This window comes from Salmo salar, unplaced genomic scaffold, assembly GCF_965601325.2.
Source record: "Salmo salar unplaced genomic scaffold, fSalSal1 ptg000414l, whole genome shotgun sequence".
Classification (NCBI taxonomy): domain Eukaryota; kingdom Metazoa; phylum Chordata; class Actinopteri; order Salmoniformes; family Salmonidae; genus Salmo; species Salmo salar.
In genome coordinates this window covers 260,989-284,788 of record NW_027675380.1, presented here as the reverse complement: position 1 = coordinate 284,788, position 23,800 = coordinate 260,989, and the positions used below count along the sequence as shown (strand labels likewise).

The 23,800-nt window shown below is 40.8% G+C and overlaps 1 protein-coding gene across 1 annotated transcript; it reads right to left on the bottom strand.

The window, feature by feature from the left end:
• Positions 1 to 5,831: 5,831 nt before the first annotated feature.
• Positions 5,832 to 18,419, bottom strand: LOC145875994 (uncharacterized). Its single transcript, XM_082971765.1, has 2 exons — positions 18,383 to 18,419; positions 5,832 to 7,816 (listed from the first exon to the last, which is right to left on the bottom strand). Exons 1-2 carry the CDS (start codon positions 18,417 to 18,419, stop codon positions 6,573 to 6,575), a joined length of 1,281 nt encoding a protein of 426 aa, XP_082827891.1. The 3' UTR covers positions 5,832 to 6,572.
• Between the last annotated feature and the right edge of the window lie 5,381 nt (positions 18,420 to 23,800).

Genomic DNA, 23,800 nt, shown 5'->3' with positions numbered 1-23,800 from the left:
GGAGTGCTATTTATATCCTGATCATTCATCCTCACTGCATCTTCTTTAGGAGTGCTATTTATATCCTGATCATTCATCCACACTGCATCTTCTTTAGGAGTGCTATTTATATCCTGATCATTCATCCACACTGCATCTTCTTTAGGAGTGCTATTTATATCCTGATCATTCATCCTCCCTGCATCGTCTTTAGGAGTGCTATTTATATCCTGATCATTCATCCACACTGCATCTTCTTTAGGAGTGCTATTTATATCCTGTCGACTACTGATCATTCATCCACACTGTGTGTCTCATCAATGCAGGTAATTTATGACATGTATAAAGTATGTGTTTTATAAACTCATGAACACCAGCCAGTTTATCAGCCCGGTTCTGTTAGTTTAGGTGGATTATACTTCTTCACCACCAGAGGGGGACGTTGAGTAATATTCCAGGTTAATTTGATATATTTTGATACTAAAAAGGATGACAGTTTATTCTGATGTTGTGAATATGAGATTACACATGGAAACTATGTATTTATTTTATTATAGTAAATTAGGAATTATTAGGAACTGTTAAATCCACTATATGATCATAATAACTTTGACAGACATCTTGATTGTTTTTTGTTAGTATATTATAGGGCAGATTTATGGAGAATTGCTGTGGGAGTGCTATTTATATCCCATCACTACTGATCATTCATCCATACTGTGTGTGTCCCATCATTGCAGCTTTGGAAATAAATGAACTGTCCATCCATTGCTCCTTCCTGTGTTGACTCACTGACTTGAGGGACCAGGAAGGTCACACTAGGTTGATATCTAGCTCAAGCTTGCAAACGTTAGTCACACCTCATGCTTTTCATGAACTGTGTGGTTGTGTTATCTAGAGGGAACCAGTTAGCACAGTAGCTCTGGTGCCTCTTGCCGTGGGTCTAGGATATCAACCTGCTTGCTCGTCAATGCTTCAGGAAGCTTTGTTTCCCCATCACTACTTTTCAGCATATTCTCTGTGAAGCCGACTACGGGAGTTTTGTCACTTTTTCCACCTTGGCTTACTGCTAGCGCACTAGCTGACTGACTTCTGGAATCTATCTATTTTGGATGTTGAGGATTTTCCCAGCCATCATTCTGTATGTCTCTGCTCTTTTGATCTGCAGTTATGTTTTAGTTGGGTTTTGTTAATCGGGTTCTAACTGGTCTCTTGTAGTTGGGCTCCAGCTCGCTGACCATAACTAGTTGGCTAAATAGCTAATGTTAGAGGGAATATTTTCACAGCACCGTGATTGCTCCCATCAGTAGAAACACCACAGTAAGGTATGTCTTCTAGTGCTTTCTGAGCTATGTCGACAGAATGTGGTGCTATCACAGCGTTAACAATTGCTTCGGTCTTAGTACGAGCGCTTGAAAGCGGTCAAAGCAATGCAAAACCCCCAAAACGCACACAATGAATGGCGACTGTAGGAAGCAAAAGCCGAATCCCGGACATTTTGGGCGATTTAGAAATCCCGGCCGGACGCATTTTTTTAGGTCCAAAAAGAGGACATGTCCGGGAAAAAGAGGACGTATGGTCACCCTACATAATTAGATGCTATTTTTAAACTACAATGACCATAATGCACTGCGTGCCTACTTGTCTTGTCTGTGTTTATTTTACACCTGCTATGTAAAAGAGACAGAAGAATGCACGATGGTCAATGCTTTCTGGGATCCTTGGGACATCCCTACCCTAAACCCTAACCTTAACCCCTACCTTAACCATTTTAAATGTCAACTTCAACGGGCTAGGGACGTCCCAAGGATGTATCTCTACCTGAAAATACATGATCCAAGTGATTGATAGTTGGTATTCAGCAGTCATAAAGCCTTATTTACTTTAATGAACTACTAAATTAGTGATTTTGTCAGACAGCAGCTCTACACTTTATTGACTGACTGATCCATTCATCCTTCCATCCCTCCTCAGCCTTCCTCTCCTCTGAAGACCCAGTGAGGGTGGAGCTCAGTCAGAGAGCTGTTGAGGGACTGGTTAGGAAGAACACTTCTACAGCCAGAGAGGTGAGAGGTCACACATGGTTTAGATGGTAAATATTTATGTCCCCTTAGCGGTTCATCACGTCAGCAAAAGGGAATATGTTCCATCTATGTTTATTTACATTAGTGCAAATTGTCCACTGATATTGGTGTAATTTCTCACCCCTTTTGGCTGTATGAAAGTTAATTTCCCCTCAGACACACACATTTGTTCTTTGATATTATGAAGTTAATTTGTGTCAAATGTACCTTTCCCCACTTATTCACCCCATCTCTTTACATTGCTGATGCATATTCAGTGGCCTGACTGCATCCAGACTATGTCAAAGGCCCATCCTGGTAGATCTGAACCTAATGCAGCTTGGAGTGATCAGAAGTCACATTTAGGTGCCAGGTGTAACTGAGGCCATTGATGCTCCATATCCATTACTTTGAGTGTTTTATATAATATAACTAAATGTGTTTCTGTGTTGCAGGGACAGTCAAGAAATGGAACAGCAAGGCCACAGAACATGACATAAGCAGAGCTGTGGGAGACCACCTCAAGCCCCTGGTAGAGCCGGGGGTGGTGTTTACCACTCCACCAAGCCTTCAGCAGGCTGGAAAAGTGGGATTGATCTGGTTGATCCATTTGTTTGTTTCAATGTTCAATAGTTGAATCCTTTGTTGATTTCAACACTATTTTTGATATACATCATTTATACTGTTTTTCATACTAAGATGGACCAAGATATATATTTTTTGTTTAAAAAAATTACATGTATGTAACTAGGCAAGAACAAATTCTTATTTACAATGACGGCCTACCGGGGAACAGTGAGTTAACTGCCTTGTTCAGGGGCATAACAACAGATTTTTACCTTGTCAGCTTGGGGATTCAATCAAGCAAATTTTCAGTTACTGGCCCTACGCTCTAACCACTAGGCTAAATGCTGCCCAAAATATGTGTTGCTTTTGCAAGAGTCTGTTGATTGGTCGGTCATTGGGTTGATTCGTTTCGCAATATATTCAAATCAAGCTTTATTTATATAGCAAATTTCAGACATGGCTTCACGGAAAGAAAAAAATGAATAAAAACTCACATTTACTACATAACAAACTTAAGGATAAAAAACAAGATTAAATGGAAGACTAATGAACATTCTAAGGAAATGCCATTTGATTAAAATATTAACAATATGATGCAACATCCAACCCAAAATAGAAGTTTGTTTGTTGTTACGTTCCCCAGCAGGAAACCAGAAATGTCCCTTAAATAGAAGAGGAACTAACAAAGAGTCACTGACAACAACCACAACTAAACAGGTGGGGTTTTAGGAGGGGCTCTGGAAGACACTATGGGGGTGTCCACTGGAAGTTGACTAGTAACAACAACTGGGACCTAAAAGACACCCACCATGAGACCCACTAAATCTGCCCAAGAAGAGACAAACAAAAGAAAAACCCACACCAAACTTAAAGACAGGAAGCAAACCAAAAAGGTGGAGCAACTAAAGGTGTTGACTCTCCACATGTATCAAGACAACTGGAGCACTGGGCCAGACACTCTTAAATAGAACCTGGACCAGCTCAGGTGAAACACCTTCCCACTAACGAGATGGACAAGCCAGCACAGGTGTAACACATACTGACTAACCAGGCGACACCAATATGTACCCAAGACACATTTCAGTTGAATGCATTCAGTTGTACAATCAATCAATCAATCAATCAAATCAAATGTATTTATAAAGCCCTTCTTACATCAGCTGATATCTCAAAGTGCTGTACAGAAACCCAGCCTAAAACCCCAAACAGCAAGCAATGCAGGTGTAGAAGCACGGTGGCTAGGAAAAACTCCCTAGAAAGACCAGAAACTAGGAAGAAACCTAGAGAGGAACCAGGCTATGAGGGGTGGAGTCCTCTTCTGGCTGTGCCGGGTGGAGATTAGAACACAACATGGCCAAGATGTTCAAATGTTCATAGATGACCAGCAGGGTCAAATTATAATAATCACAGTGGTTGTCGAGGGTGCAACAGGTCAGCACCTCAGGAGTAAATGTCAGTTGGCTTTTCATAGCCGATCATTCAGAGTATCTCTACAACTTCCATTTCACTTAATCATCTACAAAGCTTCACCTTCTACAATATAAACATGGTGTCTACTGGCTGTCAACAAGAAAAAACACGTATTTCTAAATAATAATATACAATCAACAAATAAAAACAAGAAAACAAAATAATAATTATTTATTACACGTATAATTTTTTTAATCCTTTTTCTTTCTATAGAATCCTAAAATTCTAGCTTCTAGAACTCTCGTCTTCCTAAAACTCACTAGCTTCTAGAACTCTCGTCTTCCTAAAACTCACTAGCTTCTAGAACTCTCGTCTTCCTAAAACTCACTAGCTTCTAGAACTCTCGTCTTCCTAAAACTCACTAGCTTCTAGAACTCTCGTCTTCCTAAAACCCACTAGCTTCTAGAACTCTCGTCTTCCTAAAACCCACTAGCTTCTAGAACTCTCGTCTTCCTAAAACCCACTAGCTTCTAGAACTCTCGTCTTCCTAAAACTCACTAGCTTCTAGAACTCTCGTCTTCCTTGGAACGAGCCCAAACAAAACTCATCTCCAATACGGAAAAACGTGCAGTCAAAATAAATTGGGATCCATGGCAACGCAATGGCTAAACACAAAACATTTTTGACTGCCCACCCTTGAGACAATCAGCAACCAAGTTGTCCTCACCACAGACATGTCTGATTTCAAGAGGAAACTCCTGCAATATCCATAGTAACTTTCCACACCTCACTGCGGAGCTTCTCTCTCTTTTCAGGGTTCACTAGATAGGCATGTTGTTGGATCGGGGCCCAGTCCCCAATGTCATGCTCTAGTACATTTGGGTTGGCACATCTGAGAATGATCCCTGATATTATAAAATTACATTATAAAATTATCCCTGATATTACGTCAATATAATTGTACCCAAAAATTGTCAGTTGGTTGCATAAATCATTGATTACTAAATGTTACATTAATTGTAAATATGAAATATCAAACCAAATGTACACCCCTTTGTTAATATGTATTGGCAATAATTAACTTAATGGTGAGGCATGGAATAATAAAACACGTATCTTTTGTCAGGCTGAATGTTTGAAATATGAGGTGATTTGAGTCATGCTTCTTCAGTAGTGGAATAAAGACAATTAGAATTTGAATGTTGTCAATAAATGCTGGAGTGATGTAGGATTGTTAATACAATTGATTATAGACCAATTTATTATACTGAGTCAATGTGTATAGGCTGCAAGGACGTTGAATTTAAGTTGTTTTCAAGTCAATGAAAAAAACTACATCTTCTCAACTTTCACTTTCAACTAAAACTGAATGTGTATTGGATGTTGGGCATAGTCTTATTTTCAACATCTTTTCAATTACATTTTGCTGGGTGGGATATTTTCCATGCATGGAAAGGGGTTGGAGGCAAAGGACAAATAAATAAGTGCTACCAAACATAACAAGCATTTCACAAACACTACAGTGTATAAATAAGACGCATTAAATAAAACCACAATGAGGACAAGTTTTCATTAATCATTGGGTATATCGTAGGAAAAGCATCACAATTATCTTAAATAGGGAAATATTTCAAGTTCAGAATCACAACATAAAATACATAGGCATTTCATCATTAAGTCCTTTAGGAAATAATGTCTGGTGGGCGTGTCCAAATCAAAAACCAAAATGCAGAAACAGTTTGGGATGAATTGAAAATCTAAACATAACATGTGCTATATACACAAACATCTGCCACAATAATCATATTACTTGTATTTTTATTAAACAAGCTTCTTATAAACTGCACAAGCACCAGAAACACTGTTGTTATGACAAGTAGCAATAAATCACTGATATCGATTAGGGGGGAAATCAGGTTGTACGTGCTGTTGAAACTAACACAACTAAAAAAACACATGGAAATGGGAGATATATTTTACCTCACTGGTTAGAGGACAACCTGCAGAAGACAGTCAGCTACATTTTGGAGTGATGCATTTAAATTTAGGGGTCGCTAAACAAAGGAACACAACACTTATTCATCGATATCATGCTAAAATCATTTGTGTGACAGGAGGGAGATGAAGTTGCACGTCCTGTTAAAACTAACAGCTCAAAAACCACACAGAATCTGGGAATAATGTGTACATCCCTGGTTAGAGGACAACTGGTAGAAAACAGCTGGCTACATTTTGAAGTGTTGCATTTTGATTCCAGTGGGTCACCAACATGGTAAGTGTAACACAACTCTTTTTTTGTTAGTCACTTTTTGTTATATCACGTAAATAGTACTCTTCCATTTCAGAGCCTGGATTTTCCCTCTGAGGCTAATATCCATATCATGTTGAAATCAATAGAACAGGGGACAAACGTTTAGGGTTCTACATTGTGACATTATTAAAATACTCCTTCTACAATGTTAAAACATTCTACATTGTGACATTAATTCATTGATATCATGAAACAACTCCTTCATGTATTTTCTGATATTTGATCAGAGATCTTTTATCAGATTATCTCTGGTCACAGCTATGAGGTTTCTCTCCTGTATGTGTTCTCTGGTGTTGAGTCAGAGAGCCAGAATCAGCAAAACTCTTCCCACATTGATCACAGCTATAAGATTTCTCTCCTGTGTGTGTTCTCTTGTGTGATGTCAGATGGCCAGATTGACCAAATCTCTTCCCACATTGATCACAGCTATAAGGTTTCTCTCCTGTGTGTATTCTCTGGTGCACTGTCAGCTGGCCAGATCTACCAAAACTCTTCCCACATTGATCACAGCTATAGGATTTCTCTCCTGTGTGTATTCTCTGGTGCACTGTCAGATTGCTAGATTGACCAAAACTCTTCCCACATTGATCACAGCTATAAGGTTTCTCTCCTGTGTGTCTTCTCTGGTGTAATATCAGACCCCCAGACTCAGTAAAACTCTTCCCACACTGATCACAGCTATATGATTTCTCTCCTGTGTGTGTTCTCTGGTGTGATGTCAGATTGCTAGATTTACCAAAACTCTTCCCACATTGATCACAGCTATATGGTTTCTCTCCTGTGTGTGTTCTCTGGTGCACTGTCAGATTGCTAGATTGACCAAAACTCTTCCCACATTGATCACAGCTATAAGGTTTCTCTCCTGTGTGTCTTCTCTGGTGTAATATCAGACCCCCAGACTCAGTAAAACTCTTCCCACATTGATCACAGCTATATGGTTTCTCTCCTGTGTGTGTTCTCTGGTGCACTGTCAGATTGCTAGATTGACCAAAACTCTTCCCACATTGATCACAGCTATAAGGTTTCTCTCCTGTGTGTCTTCTCTGGTGTAATATCAGACCCCCAGACTCAGTAAAACTCTTCCCACATTGATCACAGCTATATGGTTTCTCTCCTGTGTGTGTTCTCTGGTGCACTGTCAGATTGCTAGATTGACCAAAACTCTTCCCACATTGATCACAGCTATAAGGTTTCTCTCCTGTGTGTCTTCTCTGGTGTAATATCAGACCCCCAGACTCAGTAAAACTCTTCCCACATTGATCACAGCTATATGGTTTCTCTCCTGTGTGTGTTCTCTGATGAATTTTAATGCCTGTTGATGAGGTGAATCTCTTCCCACAGTCAGAGCAGCAGTGAGTTCTCTTCCCTGTGGATCTCTGCGGGTGTTTCTTGAGGTGTTCTGATCTGGAGAGACTCTTCTCTGCCTCTTCAGCATCATGATGTTGTTGAGGCTCCCCAGAGGATCCAAGATAGTGAAGTATCTCTCCTGTGTGAACAACAAAGTCAGACAGATGATTAAAGGCCCACAACAGCAGAAATCCACTGTAAAAGGTGATGCCAACAGCGTAGCCATGATGTTATACAACAATTGACATCTGTAATGAATGTAAAAATGATTTGACAATTGTCTTAAAATGAGCAAGAATAGTCATATTTTGTCTTGTTTTCACATAAGTAGTAACATCGATGATTGTAGGCTAGAAATAAGTTATTCATGTTGTTGAACCTCTAAGCAGTGTGCCAGACGACTTTTGGTCTCCAATATTCTGCCCCTTTCTGTGTTTGGACTATAAGGGCGACACAATTTGGTTGCAGAAACTCCTCCCTGCTAATGAGGAAACCGCTAGTTATGGATGTAGTATATCTGGTAATGAGGAAACCACTAGTTATGGATGTAGTATATCTGGTAATGAGGAAACCACTAGTTATGGATGTAGTATATCTGGTAATGAGGAAACCACTAGTTATGGATGTAGTATATCTGGTAATGAGGAAACCACTAGTTATGGATGTAGTATATCTGGTAATGAGGAAACCACTAGTTATGGATGTAGTATATCTGGTAATGAAGAAACCACTAGTTATGGATGTAGTATATCTGGTCATGAGGAAACCACTAGTTATGGATGTAGTATATCTGGTAATGAGGAAACCACTAGTTATGGATGTAGTATATCTGGTAATGAGGAAACCACTAGTTATGGATGTAGTATATCTGGTAATGAGGAAACCACTAGTTATGGATGTAGTATATCTGGTAATGAGGAAACCACTAGTTATGGATGTAGTATATCTGGTAATGAGGAAACCACTAGTTATGGATGTAGTATATCTGGTAATGAGGAAACCACTAGTTATGGATGTAGTATATCTGGTAATGAAGAAACCACTAGTTATGGATGTAGTATATCTGGTCATGAGGAAACCACTAGTTATGGATGTAGTATATCTGGTAATGAGGAAACCACTAGTTATGGATGTAGTATATCTGGTAATGAGGAAACCACTAGTTATGGATGTAGTATATCTGGTAATGAGGAAACCACTAGTTATGGATGTAGTATATCTGGTAATGAGGAAACCACTAGTTATGGATGTAGTTGTCACGTCCTGACCCTTGTAAGATGTCATTTTCTATAGTAGTGTGGGCAGAGCGTGACAGGGGGTGTTTTTGGGTGGTTTTCTATGTCTATGTTTAAGTTCTAGTTTTTCTATTTCTATGTTGTTGTTTTTGGGGTTGATCTCCAATTGGAGGCAGCTGGTCCTCGTCCTTGTATTCTGAATATTACAGCACACTATCAGGACAAGATCAGGAGTGCTACTCAAGGAAACTCACATTAAGCTCTGTGTCTATTCACTAATTCACCACCGTGGGGGAAAACACAGGGGAGTTCTCATAGGTTGACAGCAAAAATAGCCTCCATTTGCAGGTTGCTTATAAGTGCATTTCACATTACTTTTGGATTATAATTGTAAGGCTCGCTTGAATCTCCTGCTTAATATGTTTGTGTTATTGTCGCAAATCAACTACTTTATACTTAAAAAACACTTCAACCAGTAAAATGCTCTTTGGCTAGCTTTTCCATCAGCCTGACAATGAGGGTTTGTACACCAAGTGTTTAACAAATTGGCTCATAACTTCACCTAACAATAACATAGACCTACTGTAGGACCCATAACTTCACCTAACAATAACATAGACCTACTGTAGGACCCATAACTTCACCTAACAACAACATAGACCTACTGTAGGACCCATAACTTCACCTAACAATAACATAGACCTACTGTAGGACCCATAACTTCACCTAACAACATAGACCTACTGTAGGACCCATAACTTCACCTAACAATAACATAGACCTACTGTAGGACCCATAACTTCACCTAACAACAACACAGACCTACTGTAGGACCCATAACTTCACCTAACAATAACATAGACCTACTGTAGGACCCATAACTTAACCTAACAATAACATAGACCTACTGTAGGACCCATAGCTTCCCCTAACAACAACACAGACCTACTGTAGAACCCATAACTTCACCTAACAACAACACAGACCTACTGTAGGACCCATAACTTCACCTAACAACAACACAGACCTACTGTAGGACCCATAACTTCACCTAACAACAACATAGACCTACTGTAGGACCCATAACTTCACCTAACAATAACATAGACCTACTGTAGGACCCATAACTTCACCTAACAATAACATAGACCTACTGTAGGACCCATAACTTCACCTCACAATAACATAGACCTACTGTAGGACCCATAACTTCACCTAACAATAACATAGACCTACTGTAGGACCCATAACTTCACCTAACAATAACATAGACCTACTGTAGGACCCATAACTTCACCTCACAATAACATAGACCTACTGTAGGACCCATAACTTCACCTAACAATAACATAGACCTACTGTAGGACCCATAGCTTCCCCTAACAACAACATAGACCTACTGTAGGACCCATAACTTCACCTAACAACAACATAGACCTACTGTAGGACCCAAAACTTCACCTAACAATAACATAGACCTACTGTAGGACCCATAACTTCACCTCACAATAACATAGACCTACTGTAGGACCCATAACTTCACCTAACAATAACGTAGACCTACTGTAGGACCCATAACTTCACCTAACAATAACATAGACCTAGGACTATAAATCATTTAATATTTCAGGTGAAACATGGAAACTAAAATGTCTGTCATGACATTTCATAACCTGATCACCAGATAATTTTGTGAATAATCCCACTAGGCTACTCTGTAATGTGTTGTCATTCTAAATGTCCTGAATATAGGAAAATAGCTCTGTGTGTTGTACAATAGCCTATCCATCAAGGAACAGTTCTCTACACTTTATGAGCTAAGTATCTCTGTGTCCAGACAGACTAACGAGACCCTACAGTACATCAACCAGACAATAGCACATTATAAACATGAATTTGTTAGGGATGTTGGATCCAATGTGCAGCACAGCATAACTGTCTTTACCAGAGTAATGAATGAAGAAGCACTTTGGTTGTTGTTGCATGTCGTGATGTTTGTCATGTGACTGTCATTCAGAAAATGATTTCCTGGATCAGCTGATGATAGTTGAACATGTGACTGTAACTAAACAGCTACAGTATTAAGTATTATGTGTAATTATTGAAGAACCGCATTAATGACAGTATCCATTTGGGTGTTGTCAATAAAGTTAAGGTGACTCTCGGTTTTTACCATTGGATTTAGCAAACTCTGAAATTATTTAGTATTTCTGTGCCCATGAAAACTGTTTCCCCAGCGTAACATAAGGAGACACTAAATGTTACGTAGGTAGAGAGCATTTCAGAGATCTGAATACAAAAAACTGTCCTAACAGGACAATAACCTAAACCACAAGGCCAAATCTACACTGGAGGAGCTTACCAAGATGACATTGAATGTTCCTGAGTGGCCTAGTTACAGTTTGGACTTAAATCGTCTTGAAAGTCTATGGCAAGACTTGAAAATGGCTTTCTAGCAATGATCAACAACATACTCGACAGAACAGGAAGGATTTTAAAAAGAATAATGAATATTCACATGAAGATCAGCCTCCTATTGGATGACATCACGACTTCCCATCAAGCCAACTCCTTGGAGGCCTTACTATGACATCACTCACTCTGTCTAGTTTGCAGTTGTCTAAAAAAGCACTATTTTGCCCAAAACATTTATTTGTTTCCCATTAGTGTGTTTATACTTTACTGTATTTATATCACTTTTCAACAGGAAAAGTGAACAATTCATACAGTACAAAAACATATTTGAGTGTAGAATGCCCTTTTAAAAATCACACATTAGTTCAACATCTGCAGAGTTTGTGTCCCTGTTTTATTAGATAGTACTCACTGTATTTACTGGTGTTAATCAGATCAAGGTCCCTGTTTTATTAGATAGTACTCACTGTATTTACTGGTGTTAATCAGATCAATGTCCCTGTTTTATAAGATAGTACTCACTGTATTTACTGGTGTTAATCAGATCAAGGTCCCTGTTTTATTAGATAGTACTCACTGTATTTACTGGTGTTAACCAGATCAATGTCCCTGTTTTATTAGATAGTACTCACTGTATTTACTGGTGTTAACCAGATCAATGTCCCTGTTTTATAAGATAGTACTCACTGTATTTACTGGTGTTAATCAGATCAATGTCCCTGTTTTATAAGATAGTACTCACTGTATTTACTGGTGTTAATCAGATCAATGTCCCTGTTTTATTAGATAGTACTCACTGTATTTACTGGTGTTAATCAGATCAATGTCCCTGTTTTATAAGATAGTACTCACTGTATTTACTGGTGTTAATCAGATCAATGTCCCTGTTTTATTAGATAGTACTCACTGTATTTACTGGTGTTAATCAGTTCTCCAGTCTTCTCTTCTTCGTCCTCCTCTAATGTGACAGTAATCTCCCCCTCTTCATCCTTTATTCCAAAAACGTCTTCATCTTTCACTTCATCCTCCACTCCAAAAACTGCATCTTCCTCCTCTTTCACTCTGAACGCGTCTTCCTCTTCTTTAACTGTAACGTCTTTCTCTTCTTCTTTCACTGTAACAGCCTCACCTTCTACTTGTCTTTGTAATGTGACATCCTCCTCTTCCTTCTCCTCTTTCACGACAACGTTCTGCCACACTCCCTCTTTCTCCGTCCAGCAGACCTCTTCTTTAGCAGGAGGAGAGTAGCTTAGTGAGCGCATGGTCGGAGATGTTAGCTAGCTAGGCTAATGCTAATTTAACCAGCCAGATAGTTGACTTACAACGTAAATATGAAATTAAATGGGGTAGCTAGTTGTTTCCATATAAGTATGTTTAAATCATAGTGGCAATTAAACCACGAAATTGTGTAAAGAACTTGAATGTTCAGACTTTGTCGGCTAGCGAGCTACCGAGGTGGCTGCAGTTGTTGAAGAAGCGTTCCGTCCACTAGATTATACGTCACACTAGAAACATCGCCTGAAAGACACATATCGCCATCTGCTGTCTGGAGGGAGGAAACGCAGTTGAGGAGGGAAAACTTTTTTTATTCTTCATTGAATTATAATACACTGCTCAAAAAAATAAAGGGAACACTTAAACAACACAATGCAAGTCAATCACACTTCTGTGAAATCAAACTGTCCACTTAGGAAGCAACACTGATTGATAATAAATTTCACATGCTGTTGTGCAAATGGAATAGACAACAGGTGGAAATTATAGGCAATTAGCAAGACACCCCCAATAAAGAAGTGGTTCTGCAGGTGGGAACAACAGACCACTTCTCAGTTCCTATGCTTCCTGGCTGATGTTTTGGTCACTTCTGAATGCTGGCGGTGCTTTCACTCTAGTGGTAGCATGAGACGGAGTCTACAACCCACACAAGTGGCTCAGGTAGTGCAGCTCATCCAGGATGGCACCTCAATGCGAGCTGTGGCAAGAAGGTTTGCTGTTTCTGTCAGCGTAGTGTCCAGAGCATGGAGACGCTACCAGGAGACAGGCCAGTACATCAGGAGACGTGGAGGAGGCCGTAGGAGGGCAACAACCCAACCATTTGCCAGAGAACACCAAGATTGGCAAATTCGCCACTGGTGCCTTGTGCTCTTCACAGATGAAAGCAGGTTCACACTGAGCACGTGACAGACGTGACAGAGTCTGGAGACGCCGTGGAGAACGTTCTGCTGCCTGCAACATCCTCCAGCATGACCGGTTTGGCGGTGGGTCAGTCATGGTGTGGGGTGGTATTTCTTTGGGGGGCCGCACAGCCCTCCATGTGCTCGCCAGAGGTAGCCTGACTGCCATTAGGTACCGAGATGAGATCCTCAGACCCCTTGTGAGACCATATGCTGGTGCGGTTGGCCCTGGGTTCCTCCTAATGCAAGACAATGCTAGACCTCATGTGGCTGGAGTGTGTCAGCAGTTCCTGCAAGAGGAAGGCATTGATGCTATGGACTGGCCCGCCCGTTCCCCAGACCTGAATCCAATTGAGCACATCTGGGACATCATGTATCGCTCCATCCACCAACGCCACATTGCACCACAGACTGTCCAGGAGTTGGCGGATGCTTTAGTCCAGGTCTGGGAGGAGATCCCTCAGGAGACCATCCGCCACCTCATCAAGAGCATGCCCAGGCGTTGTAGGGAGGTCATACAGGCACGTGGAGGCCACACACACTACTGAGCCTCATTTTGACTTGTTTTAAGGACATTACATCAAAGTTGGATCAGCCTGTAGTGTGGTTTTCCACTTTAATTTTGAGTGTGACTCCAAATCCAGACCTCCATGTGTTGATAAATTGGATTTCCATTGATTATTTTTGTGTGATTTTGTTGTCAGCACATTCAACTATGTAAAGAAAAAAGTATTTAATAAGATTATTTCTTTCATTCAGATCTAGGATGTGTTGTTTAAGTGTTCCCTTTATTTTTTTGAGCAGTATATATCAAATTAACCTGAAATATTACTCAACATCCCCCGCTGGTGGTGAAGAAGTATAATCCACCTAAACTAACAGTACGGGGCTGATAAACTGGCTGGTGTTCATGAGTTTATAAAACACATACTTTATACATGTCATAAATTACCTGCATTGATGAGACACACAGTGTGGATGAATGATCAGTAGGCGACAGGATATAAATAGTACTCCTAAAGAAGATGCAGTGTGGATGAATGATCAGGATATAAATAGCACTCCTATAGAAGATGCAGTGTGGATGAATGATCAGGATATAAATAGCACTCCTATAGAAGATGCAGTGTGGATGAATGATCAGGATATAAATAGCACTCCTATAGAAGATGCAGTGTGGATGAATGATCAGGATATAAATAGTACTCCTAAAGAAGATGCAGTGTGGATGAATGATCAGGATATAAATAGCACTCCTAAAGAAGATGCAGTGAGGATGAATGATCAGGATATAAATAGCACTCCTAAAGAAGATGCGGTGTGGATGAATGATCAGGATATAAATAGCACTCCTAAAGAAGATGCAGTGTGGATGAATGATCAGGATATAAATAGCACTCCTAAAGAAGATGCAGTGAGGATGAATGATCAGTAGTGACAGGATATAAATAGCACTCCTATAGAAGATGCAGTGTGGATGAATGATCAGGATATAAATAGCACTCCTATAGAAGATGCAGTGTGGATGAATGATCAGGATATAAATAGCACTCCTAAAGAAGATGCAGTGTGGATGAATGATCAGGATATAAATAGCACTCCTAAAGAAGATGCAGTGTGGATGAATGATCAGAATATAAATAGCACTCCTAAAGAAGATGCAGTGTGGATGAATGATCAGTAGTCGACAGGATATAAATAGCTCTCCTAAAGAAGATGCCGTGTGGATGAATGATCAGGATATAAATAGCACTCCTAAAGAAGATGCAGTGTGGATGAATGATCAGGATATAAATAGCACTCCTAAGATGAGGCATTTTCCAGTTTGCTACCAACTTGAAAGAGGGAACTTTAGCATAAAACCCACATGGAAAACTGAGATTCATCAAATTACATATAAAGAGAGGCCAACAGAAGTTACTAAAACATAAATTGCTAATTTATGATGTAAAAGTTGGATTTTATGATGTAATGTCAACTTCATACATTTCTATCCCAGGACCACTCAATTTCCAATTTCTCCAAAAAATCTGCTGTGGGTTACCCAGAATCACATTGGGTTACCCAGAATCACATCCTTTATCACTGACTGTAATGTAAACACACGAGCAGCGATCTAAGGTACTGCATCTCAGTGCTAGAGGTGTCACTACAGACCCTGGTTCAAAACTAGGCTGTATCATAACAGGCCGGATTGGGAGTCCCATAGGGCAGCGCACAGTGGCCCAGCATCGCCTGGGTTAGGGTTTGGCCGTCATTGTAAATAAGAATGTGTCCTTAGCTGGCTTGCCTGTTTAAATTAAGGTTAAATAAAAATAAAAAAATGTAACTTCATTACACCGTTACACTGGCATACAAACTCGGTAGTATAGAGTTGATAATACATATGACGTTGGGAAATAGTGAATTGTGGGTAGTTTAGAAGATTTACCAAAATAAGTTAATACATTTGTAATAATGCAAAAACATAACTGTTTGTACTTATAGGTAACCATATCGTGACTACAACTAGCTTACTAAGTCTTTAACCATACTGTGTTGTTACGCTGGTGAGTAAAAACTCATGCTTCCTACACTTTAACTTGTCTGACATCAGTCAGGAGGTTAAAGCTTGGTCGCAAATGGGTCTTCCAAATGGACAATGACCCCAAGCATACTTCCAAAGTTGTGGCAAAATGGCTTAAGGACAACAAAGTCAAAGTCTTGGAGTGGCCATCACAAAGCCCTGACCTCAATCCCATAGAAAATGTGTGGGCAGAACTGAAAAGCGTGTGTTAGCAAGGAGGCCTGCAAAACTGTCTCCGTTACACCAGCTCTGTCAGGAGGAATGGGCCAAAATTCACCCAACTTATTGTGGGAAGCTTGTGGAAGGCTACCAGAAACGTTTGACCCAAGTTAAACAATTTAAAGGCAATGTTACCAAATACTAATTGAGTGTATGTAAACTTCTGACCCACTGGGAATGTGATGAAAGAAATAAAAGCTGAAATAAATCATTCTCTCTACTATTATTCTGACATTTCACATTCTTAAAATAAAGTGGTGATCCTAACTGACCTAAGACATGGAATTTTTACTAGGATTAAATGTCAGGAATTGTGAAAAACTGAGTTTAAATGTATTTGGCTAAAGTGTATGTAAACTTCCGACTTCAACTGTAGCTACCTAACGTTAGTTGGCTACTTATACATCAAACTTACCAGTATATTAACTATATTCTAACTAACTACCCAACGTTTATTGACTTGATTATTCACATCATTCTTAGCCAAGGGGTCGTGTGCTTTCTCAGTGGACATTGTTAATTCGGGTGCGTTCCTAAATTCGCTCTGGCTCTCTACTCCGATTTCAGAGCACTCTCGTCTGAGTGTACCGGAGCTTAGAATAACTGAACAATTTACTAGCGCTCAACACCCGTTGAATATGTCCAGGTGTCAGTAAACGTTAAAAAAAGCTCAAATTAAATTGTTGCGAGCAGCACAGTTAGTCACCAACGCTCTGGATAACATGAAAACAGCCTAACCAGCTCTGCTAGGGCAAGTAAAATGGTAAGAGTGAGGTTTTTTCTCATTTGTGTCTAGCAAGCTATCCAACGGTAGCCAGTTCGCTTAGTCTTTGCTTTACTGTCTTTGTGAGGTCAGAACGCTTAGATCGACCCTACTCCTCAGCCATATAGTATTGGTTTACAAACAGTGGCCTTATACGAGCTCATGTTTTGGTTTCTGATGGGGTAATACAGTTGAATCATTTGAGGCATTTATAAGTTATATTCTTCAAGAATCAATGGCTAGATGGTAAATGGGTCTTTCTGTAACTGCCAGTGAAGATTTCCTGTGGGGGTCAAATTGTTAGAGCTGTTGATAAGTCATTGTATAATATTCTGGCAATTATTTTCATGCCATTACATTGAAGGCGAAACATTTGTCTTTTCTTAGCAAGGTGTTGCTAAAATAATGTTAGCCGCTAATGCTAATCGCTAGCTAGCTTGCTAAATGTATTAAGAGTCAAACGTAGCTGGCTAATACTGCCTGGTGCTGGTGTAGGCATAGATAAGATACCGCTGCACAAACATGCTTATCAGAGAGGAATAAGAAGTTTGAATATGTTGGCTAGCTAGCCAGCTACATGAAGTAAGAAAACATGTAATGTAACATCTAATTAGGGTCATCTGGAAACACTGACCAACACTTTGGTTCTTACCATGTCTTCTTCTTCGCTGAGGTTTATTGTCAGTCTACACTCATCAGGTGTATTTCTGCCACCTACTGTATGGGGTTGTATCATTCTAATTAAAATGATAGAATACAAAATAAACAGTTTGACTAGTGCAATTTCTCACTTGCGCTATAAACACAACTCAGTCCACCTTCTACACTATTGGTGTGTTGGGATCCTTCTCCTGCATGGCTTCACTGCAGACTGTGGGACATCCACTACCTTCTCTCTACTCACTCCTTCAGCTATTTTCACTGCCTGCACATAGGACACCTGCTGGATGGGCCTGATCCTAGCTACTGTGACATCCTTCATCCGTACAGGGCACTCCAGGATCTTGGGAACGTGATTCCCATCACAATTACAACAACATGCTTCATCTGACTCTTCAACTACGACATATTTATTCCTTGGACAAACACTTGCCGCGTGTCCAAACTTTTACAATTGTAACACCGCAGCGGCTTCTGTACATAGGGTCTCACCGCATATCTCACATACCCAGGTTTTACATAAGATGGGAGAATCAGTTCACCAAATGACAGTAAAACCTTCCTGCTATCATTCATTTTATTGACGTGCGTATACCTGGAATGTTTTCCCTAAACCACCCAGCCTCTATGTCCAACGCAACACCAGAGATGACACTTTTAACCGGTGCCCTACTCTGAAAGTCATAGCCTTCCACATCGTACGTCCACATCTTGTTGAGTCACAGAGCTTCTCCTTTTGCGCTGTTGACACACGAAATCAGCATCATACCGCTCCTGGTCACTCGAACCGATTCCAATTTACCCAATTCATCCTTCACCATCTTTGAGACCGCTAACAGGTCACCCTAAAAAACATCCTTGCTGATGATTCCCACTCCAACCATAAACTGCTGTTCATTACCAACTTTAACCCCTTTCACTCCACTGTTATTCACCATCGTCCACTCAGTCTCAACAACTGTACAGAGTCACTGTTCTTCACCATCGTCCACTCAGTCTCACCAACTGTACAGAGTCACTGTTCTTCACCATCATCCACTCAGTCTCACCAACTGTACAGAGTCACTGTTCTTCACCATCGTCCACTCAGTCTCACCAACTGTACTCACACCAAGAGAATCCCACAATGCTTCCTCCATTGCTCCTCCAGTGATCCCCTGGACTCCCTGCTCTTTGCTGTGAAAGATGAGAGTTTGTGTTCTCGAAGTAGCATCTATATTGTTCTCATTCCAGTACAGTTGCTGCTTCACCAACTTTTTGAATAAAAAAAAATAGTGAAAATGTTGTCCATATCGCCCAGCCCTACCTAGCCTAGCTAGACTAAAGAGCCTCCTGACTAACGTTGGCTAGCATGCATAACTTCTGGTGAATGAAGCTTACTTGTGTTCCCCCGGGCTTTTAAAAGAGATTTTGTGACAATTAGCTTAGGAACTGTGTGTCACAGCATCACAATGTGAAATGCGATTGGTCGACAGTCTCTTGGACGGGCATTACATGTTTTGACATTTTCTGGAAAAGTTTTTCTTTGGAAACTTTTGTTTACTAGCCTGCCTATTGAATTTGGAATGCGCTGTAGTGCTCATCTCTGAAACTCACTTAGATAATTCCTTTGATACAGCAGTAGCAATACAGGAATATAACAACTACAGAAAAGACAGGAATGCCTATGGGGGAGGTGTTGCTGTATACAGTGCATTCGGAAAGTATTCAGACCCCTCTGTCAGGTTGGATGGGGAACGTCACTGCACAGCTATTTTCAGGTTTCTCCAGAGATGTTAGATCAGGTTCCAGTCCGGGCTCTGGCTGGGCCACTCAAGGACATAGAGACTTATCCCGAAGCCACTCCTGCGTTGTCTTGGCTGTGTGCTTAAGGTCGTTGTCCTGTTGGATGGTGAACCTTCACCCCAGTCTGAGGTCCTGAGCACTCTGGAGCAGGTCTTTCATCAAGGATCTCTCTGCACTTTGCTCTGTTAATATTTCCCTCGATCTGACTAGTCTCCCAGTCCCTGCTGCTGAAAAACATCCCCACAGCATGATGCTGCCACCACCATGCTTCACCGTAGGGATGGTGCCAGGTTTCCTCCAGACATGACTCTTGGCAGTCAGACCAAAGAGTTCAATCTTTGTTTCATCAAGACAGAGAATCTTGTTTCTCATGGTCTTAGAGTCTTAAGGTGCCTTTTGTCAAACTCCAAGCAGGCTGTCATATGCTTTATACTGAGGAGTGGCTTCTGTCTGGCCACTACCATAAAGGTCTGATTGGTGGAGTGCTGCAGAGATGGTTGTCCTTCTGGAAGGTTCTCCCATCTCCTCAGAGGAACAAAGCCTCCTTCACTCACGCCGCCAAACATACCCTCCTAAAACTGACTATCCTACTGATCCTCGACTTCGGCGATGTCATTTACAAAATAGCTTCCAACACTACTCAGCAAACTGGATGCAGTCTATCACAGTGCCATCCGTTTTGTCACCAAAGCCCCATATACCACCCACCACTGCGACCTGTATGCTCTTGTCGGCTGACCCTCGCTACATATTCGTCGCGAGACCCATTTGCTCCAGGTCATCTATATGTCTTTGCTAGTAAAAGCTCCACCTTATCTCAGCTCACTGGTCACCATAGCAACACCCACCCATAGCACGCGCTCCAGCAGGTATATCTCACTGGTCATCCCCAAAGCCAACACCTCCTTTGGCCGCCTTTCCTTCCAGTTCTCTGCTGCCAGTGACTGGAACGAATTGCAAAAATTGCCGAAGCTGGAGACCTCCTTACTCCATTTGAAAACACACTGTATATAGACTTTTCTATTGTTATTGACTACTTTTGTTTATCCCATGTGTTGTTGTTTTTTTGTCGCACTGCCTTGCTTTATCTTGGCCAGGTCGCAGTTGTAAATGAGAACTTGTTCTCAACTAGCCTACCTGGTTAAATAAAGGTGAAATAAAAAAAATTACCAAAGTGCTTCTTCATTCATTACTCTGGTAAAGACAGTTATTCCGTGCTCCATGTTGGATCCAACATCCCTAACAAATTGATGTTTATAATGTGTTATTGTCTGGTTGATTTACTGTAGGGTCTCGTTAGTCTGTTTGGACACAGAGATACTTAGCTCATAATGTGTAGAGAACTGTTCCTTGGTGGATAGGCTATTGTACAACACACAGAGCTATTTTCCTTTATTCAGGACATTTAGAATGACAACACATTACAGAGTAGCCTAGTGGGATTATTCACAAAATTATCTGGTGATCAGGTTATGAAATGTCACAACAAAGACATTTTAGTGTCCATGTTTCACCTGAAATATTAAATGATTTATAGTCCTAGGTCTATGTTGTTGTTGTTGTTAGGTGAAGTTATGGGTCCTACAGTAGGTCTATGTTGTTGTTAGGTGAAGTTATGGGTCCTACAGTAGGTCTATGTTATTGTTAGGTGAAGTTATGGGTCCTACAGTAGGTCTATGTTGTTGTTAGGTGAAGTTATGGGTCCTACAGTAGGTCTATGTTGTTGCTAGGTGAAGTTATGGGCCAATTTGTTAAACACTTAATGTACAAACCCTCAGTTTCAGGCTGATGAGTGAAAGTTTCTCTAGGCTGAGGAGGTATATCCAAGCGAGCCAGAAATGTGGAGCAAGAAGAAGAAATAGTGTGTGTGTGTGTGTGTGTGTGTGAGCTATTTCGGGACATAGGAGGAACTGTGAGGCGCTGTAACAGCCGCTTGATATATGATATAGGAGGGAGAGTGGGGTTAAACTCTCGTTGGGGAAAAGGCGACAAAACCAATAGATAACGGATAAGGAAAGCTATATGTAAAAATAGAACATTGATATAATAAAGTATGTTAAACTGATAAAACTGGGAAATACATAGGATACAATAAAAAGCAGTAAACGCATACACATAGTGTGTAGGCAGGAAAAACATACGAATAAAATATAAACTACAGAGTTAAATAAAGCCAAGTTATTTTATTCTAGCTAAAACACCCAACCGCAATATAAAGTTATAGCATAGCGCAGTAGAAACACTAGTAAAGAATAAAATATAAACTACAGAGTTAAATAAAGCCAAGTTATTTTATTCTAGCTAAAACACCCAACCGCGATATAAAGTTATAGCATAGCGCAGTAGAAACACTAGTAAAGAATAAAATATAAACTACAGAGTTAAATAAAGCCAAGTTATTTTATTCTAGCTAAGATAAAACACCCAACCGCGATATAAAGTTATAGCATAGCGCAGTAGAAACACTAGTAAAGAATAAAATATAAACTACAGAGTTAAATAAAGCCAAGTTATTTTATTGTAGCTAAAACACCCAACCGCGATATAAAGTTATAGCATAGCGCAGTAGAAACACTAGTAAAGAATAAAATATAAACTACAGAGTTAAATAAAGCCAAGTTATTTTATTCTAGCTAAGATAAAACACCCAACCGCGATATAAAGTTATAGCATAGCGCAGTAGAAACACTAGTAAAGAATAAAATATAAACTACAGAGAGTAGTTAAATAAAGCCAAGTTATTTTATTCTAGCTAAAACACCCAACCGCGATATAAAGTTATAGCATAGCGCAGTAGAAACACTAGTAAAGAATAAAATATAAACTACAGAGTTAAATAAAGCCAAGTTATTTTATTGTAGCTAAAACACCCAACCGCGATATAAAGTTATAGCATAGCGCAGTAGAAACACTAGTAAAGAATAAAATACCATAGAGCTGCTGGTTCCCTAGGGGGCCGCAGCCTAGGGGAAAAAGGATCAGATTACGATAACTAGGAGAGACAGAGAGGGGCTGGAAAAACCCTGAAAAATAGGAACCAGGACTAAGATAGACAGAATAAAATAAACAGACAGAATAATAAAATAGACAGAATAAAATAGGAACGAAGCAATAAGAAGCAATCGGACAAACTAGCGAGCAAATAAATATAAAAAGAAAAGAATAGACATAAGAAAACAAAAAACAAAAGGATTGAATAAAGTAAAGCTGAGGTATAGATAACCCTCAAAATGAATAGGACAGATTCCCCCACCTTACTCCCATGGACAGATTCCCCCACCTTACTCCCATGGACAGATTCCCCCACCTTACTCCCATGGACAGATTCCCCCACCTTACTCCCATGGACAGATTCCCCCACCTCACTCCCATGGACAGATTCCCCCACCTTACTCCCATGGACAGATTCCCCCACCTCACTCCCATGGACAGATTCCCCCACCTTACTCCCATGGACAGATTCCCCCACCTCACTCCCATGGACAGATTCCCCCACCTTACTCCCATGGACAGATTCCCCCACCTTACTCCCATGGACAGATTCCCCCACCTTACTCCCATGGACAGATTCCCCCACCTCACTCCCATGGACAGATTCCCCCACCTCACTCCCATGGACAGATTCCCCCACCTTACTCCCATGGACAGATTCCCCCACCTCACTCCCATGGACAGATTCCCCCACCTCACTCCCATGGACAGATTCCCCCACCTCACTCCCATGGACAGATTCCCCCACCTCACTCCCATGGACAGATTCCCATGAGGAAGAGGGAGAACGAACCCCCACCTTACTCCCATGGACAGATTCCCCCACCTCACTCCCATGGACAGATTCCCATGAGGAAAAGGGAGAACGAACCCCCACCTTACTCCCATGGACAGATTCCCATGAGGAAGAGGGAGAACGAACCCCCACCTTACTCCCATGGACAGATTCCCATGAGGAAGAGGGAGAACGAACCCCCACCTTACTCCCATGGACAGATTCCCATGAGGAAGAGGGAGAACGAACCCCCACCTTACTCCCATGGACAGATTCCCATGAGGAAGAGGGAGAACGAACCCCCACCTTACTCCCATGGACAGATTCCCATGAGGAAGAGGGAGAACGAACCCCCACCTTACTCCCATGGACAGATTCCCATGAGGAAAAGGGAGAACGAACCCCCACCTTACTCCCATGGACAGATTCCCATGAGGAAGAGGGAGAACGAACCCCCACCTTACTCCCATGGACAGATTCCCATGAGGAAAAGGGAGAACGAACCCCCACCTTACTCCCATGGACAGATTCCCATGAGGA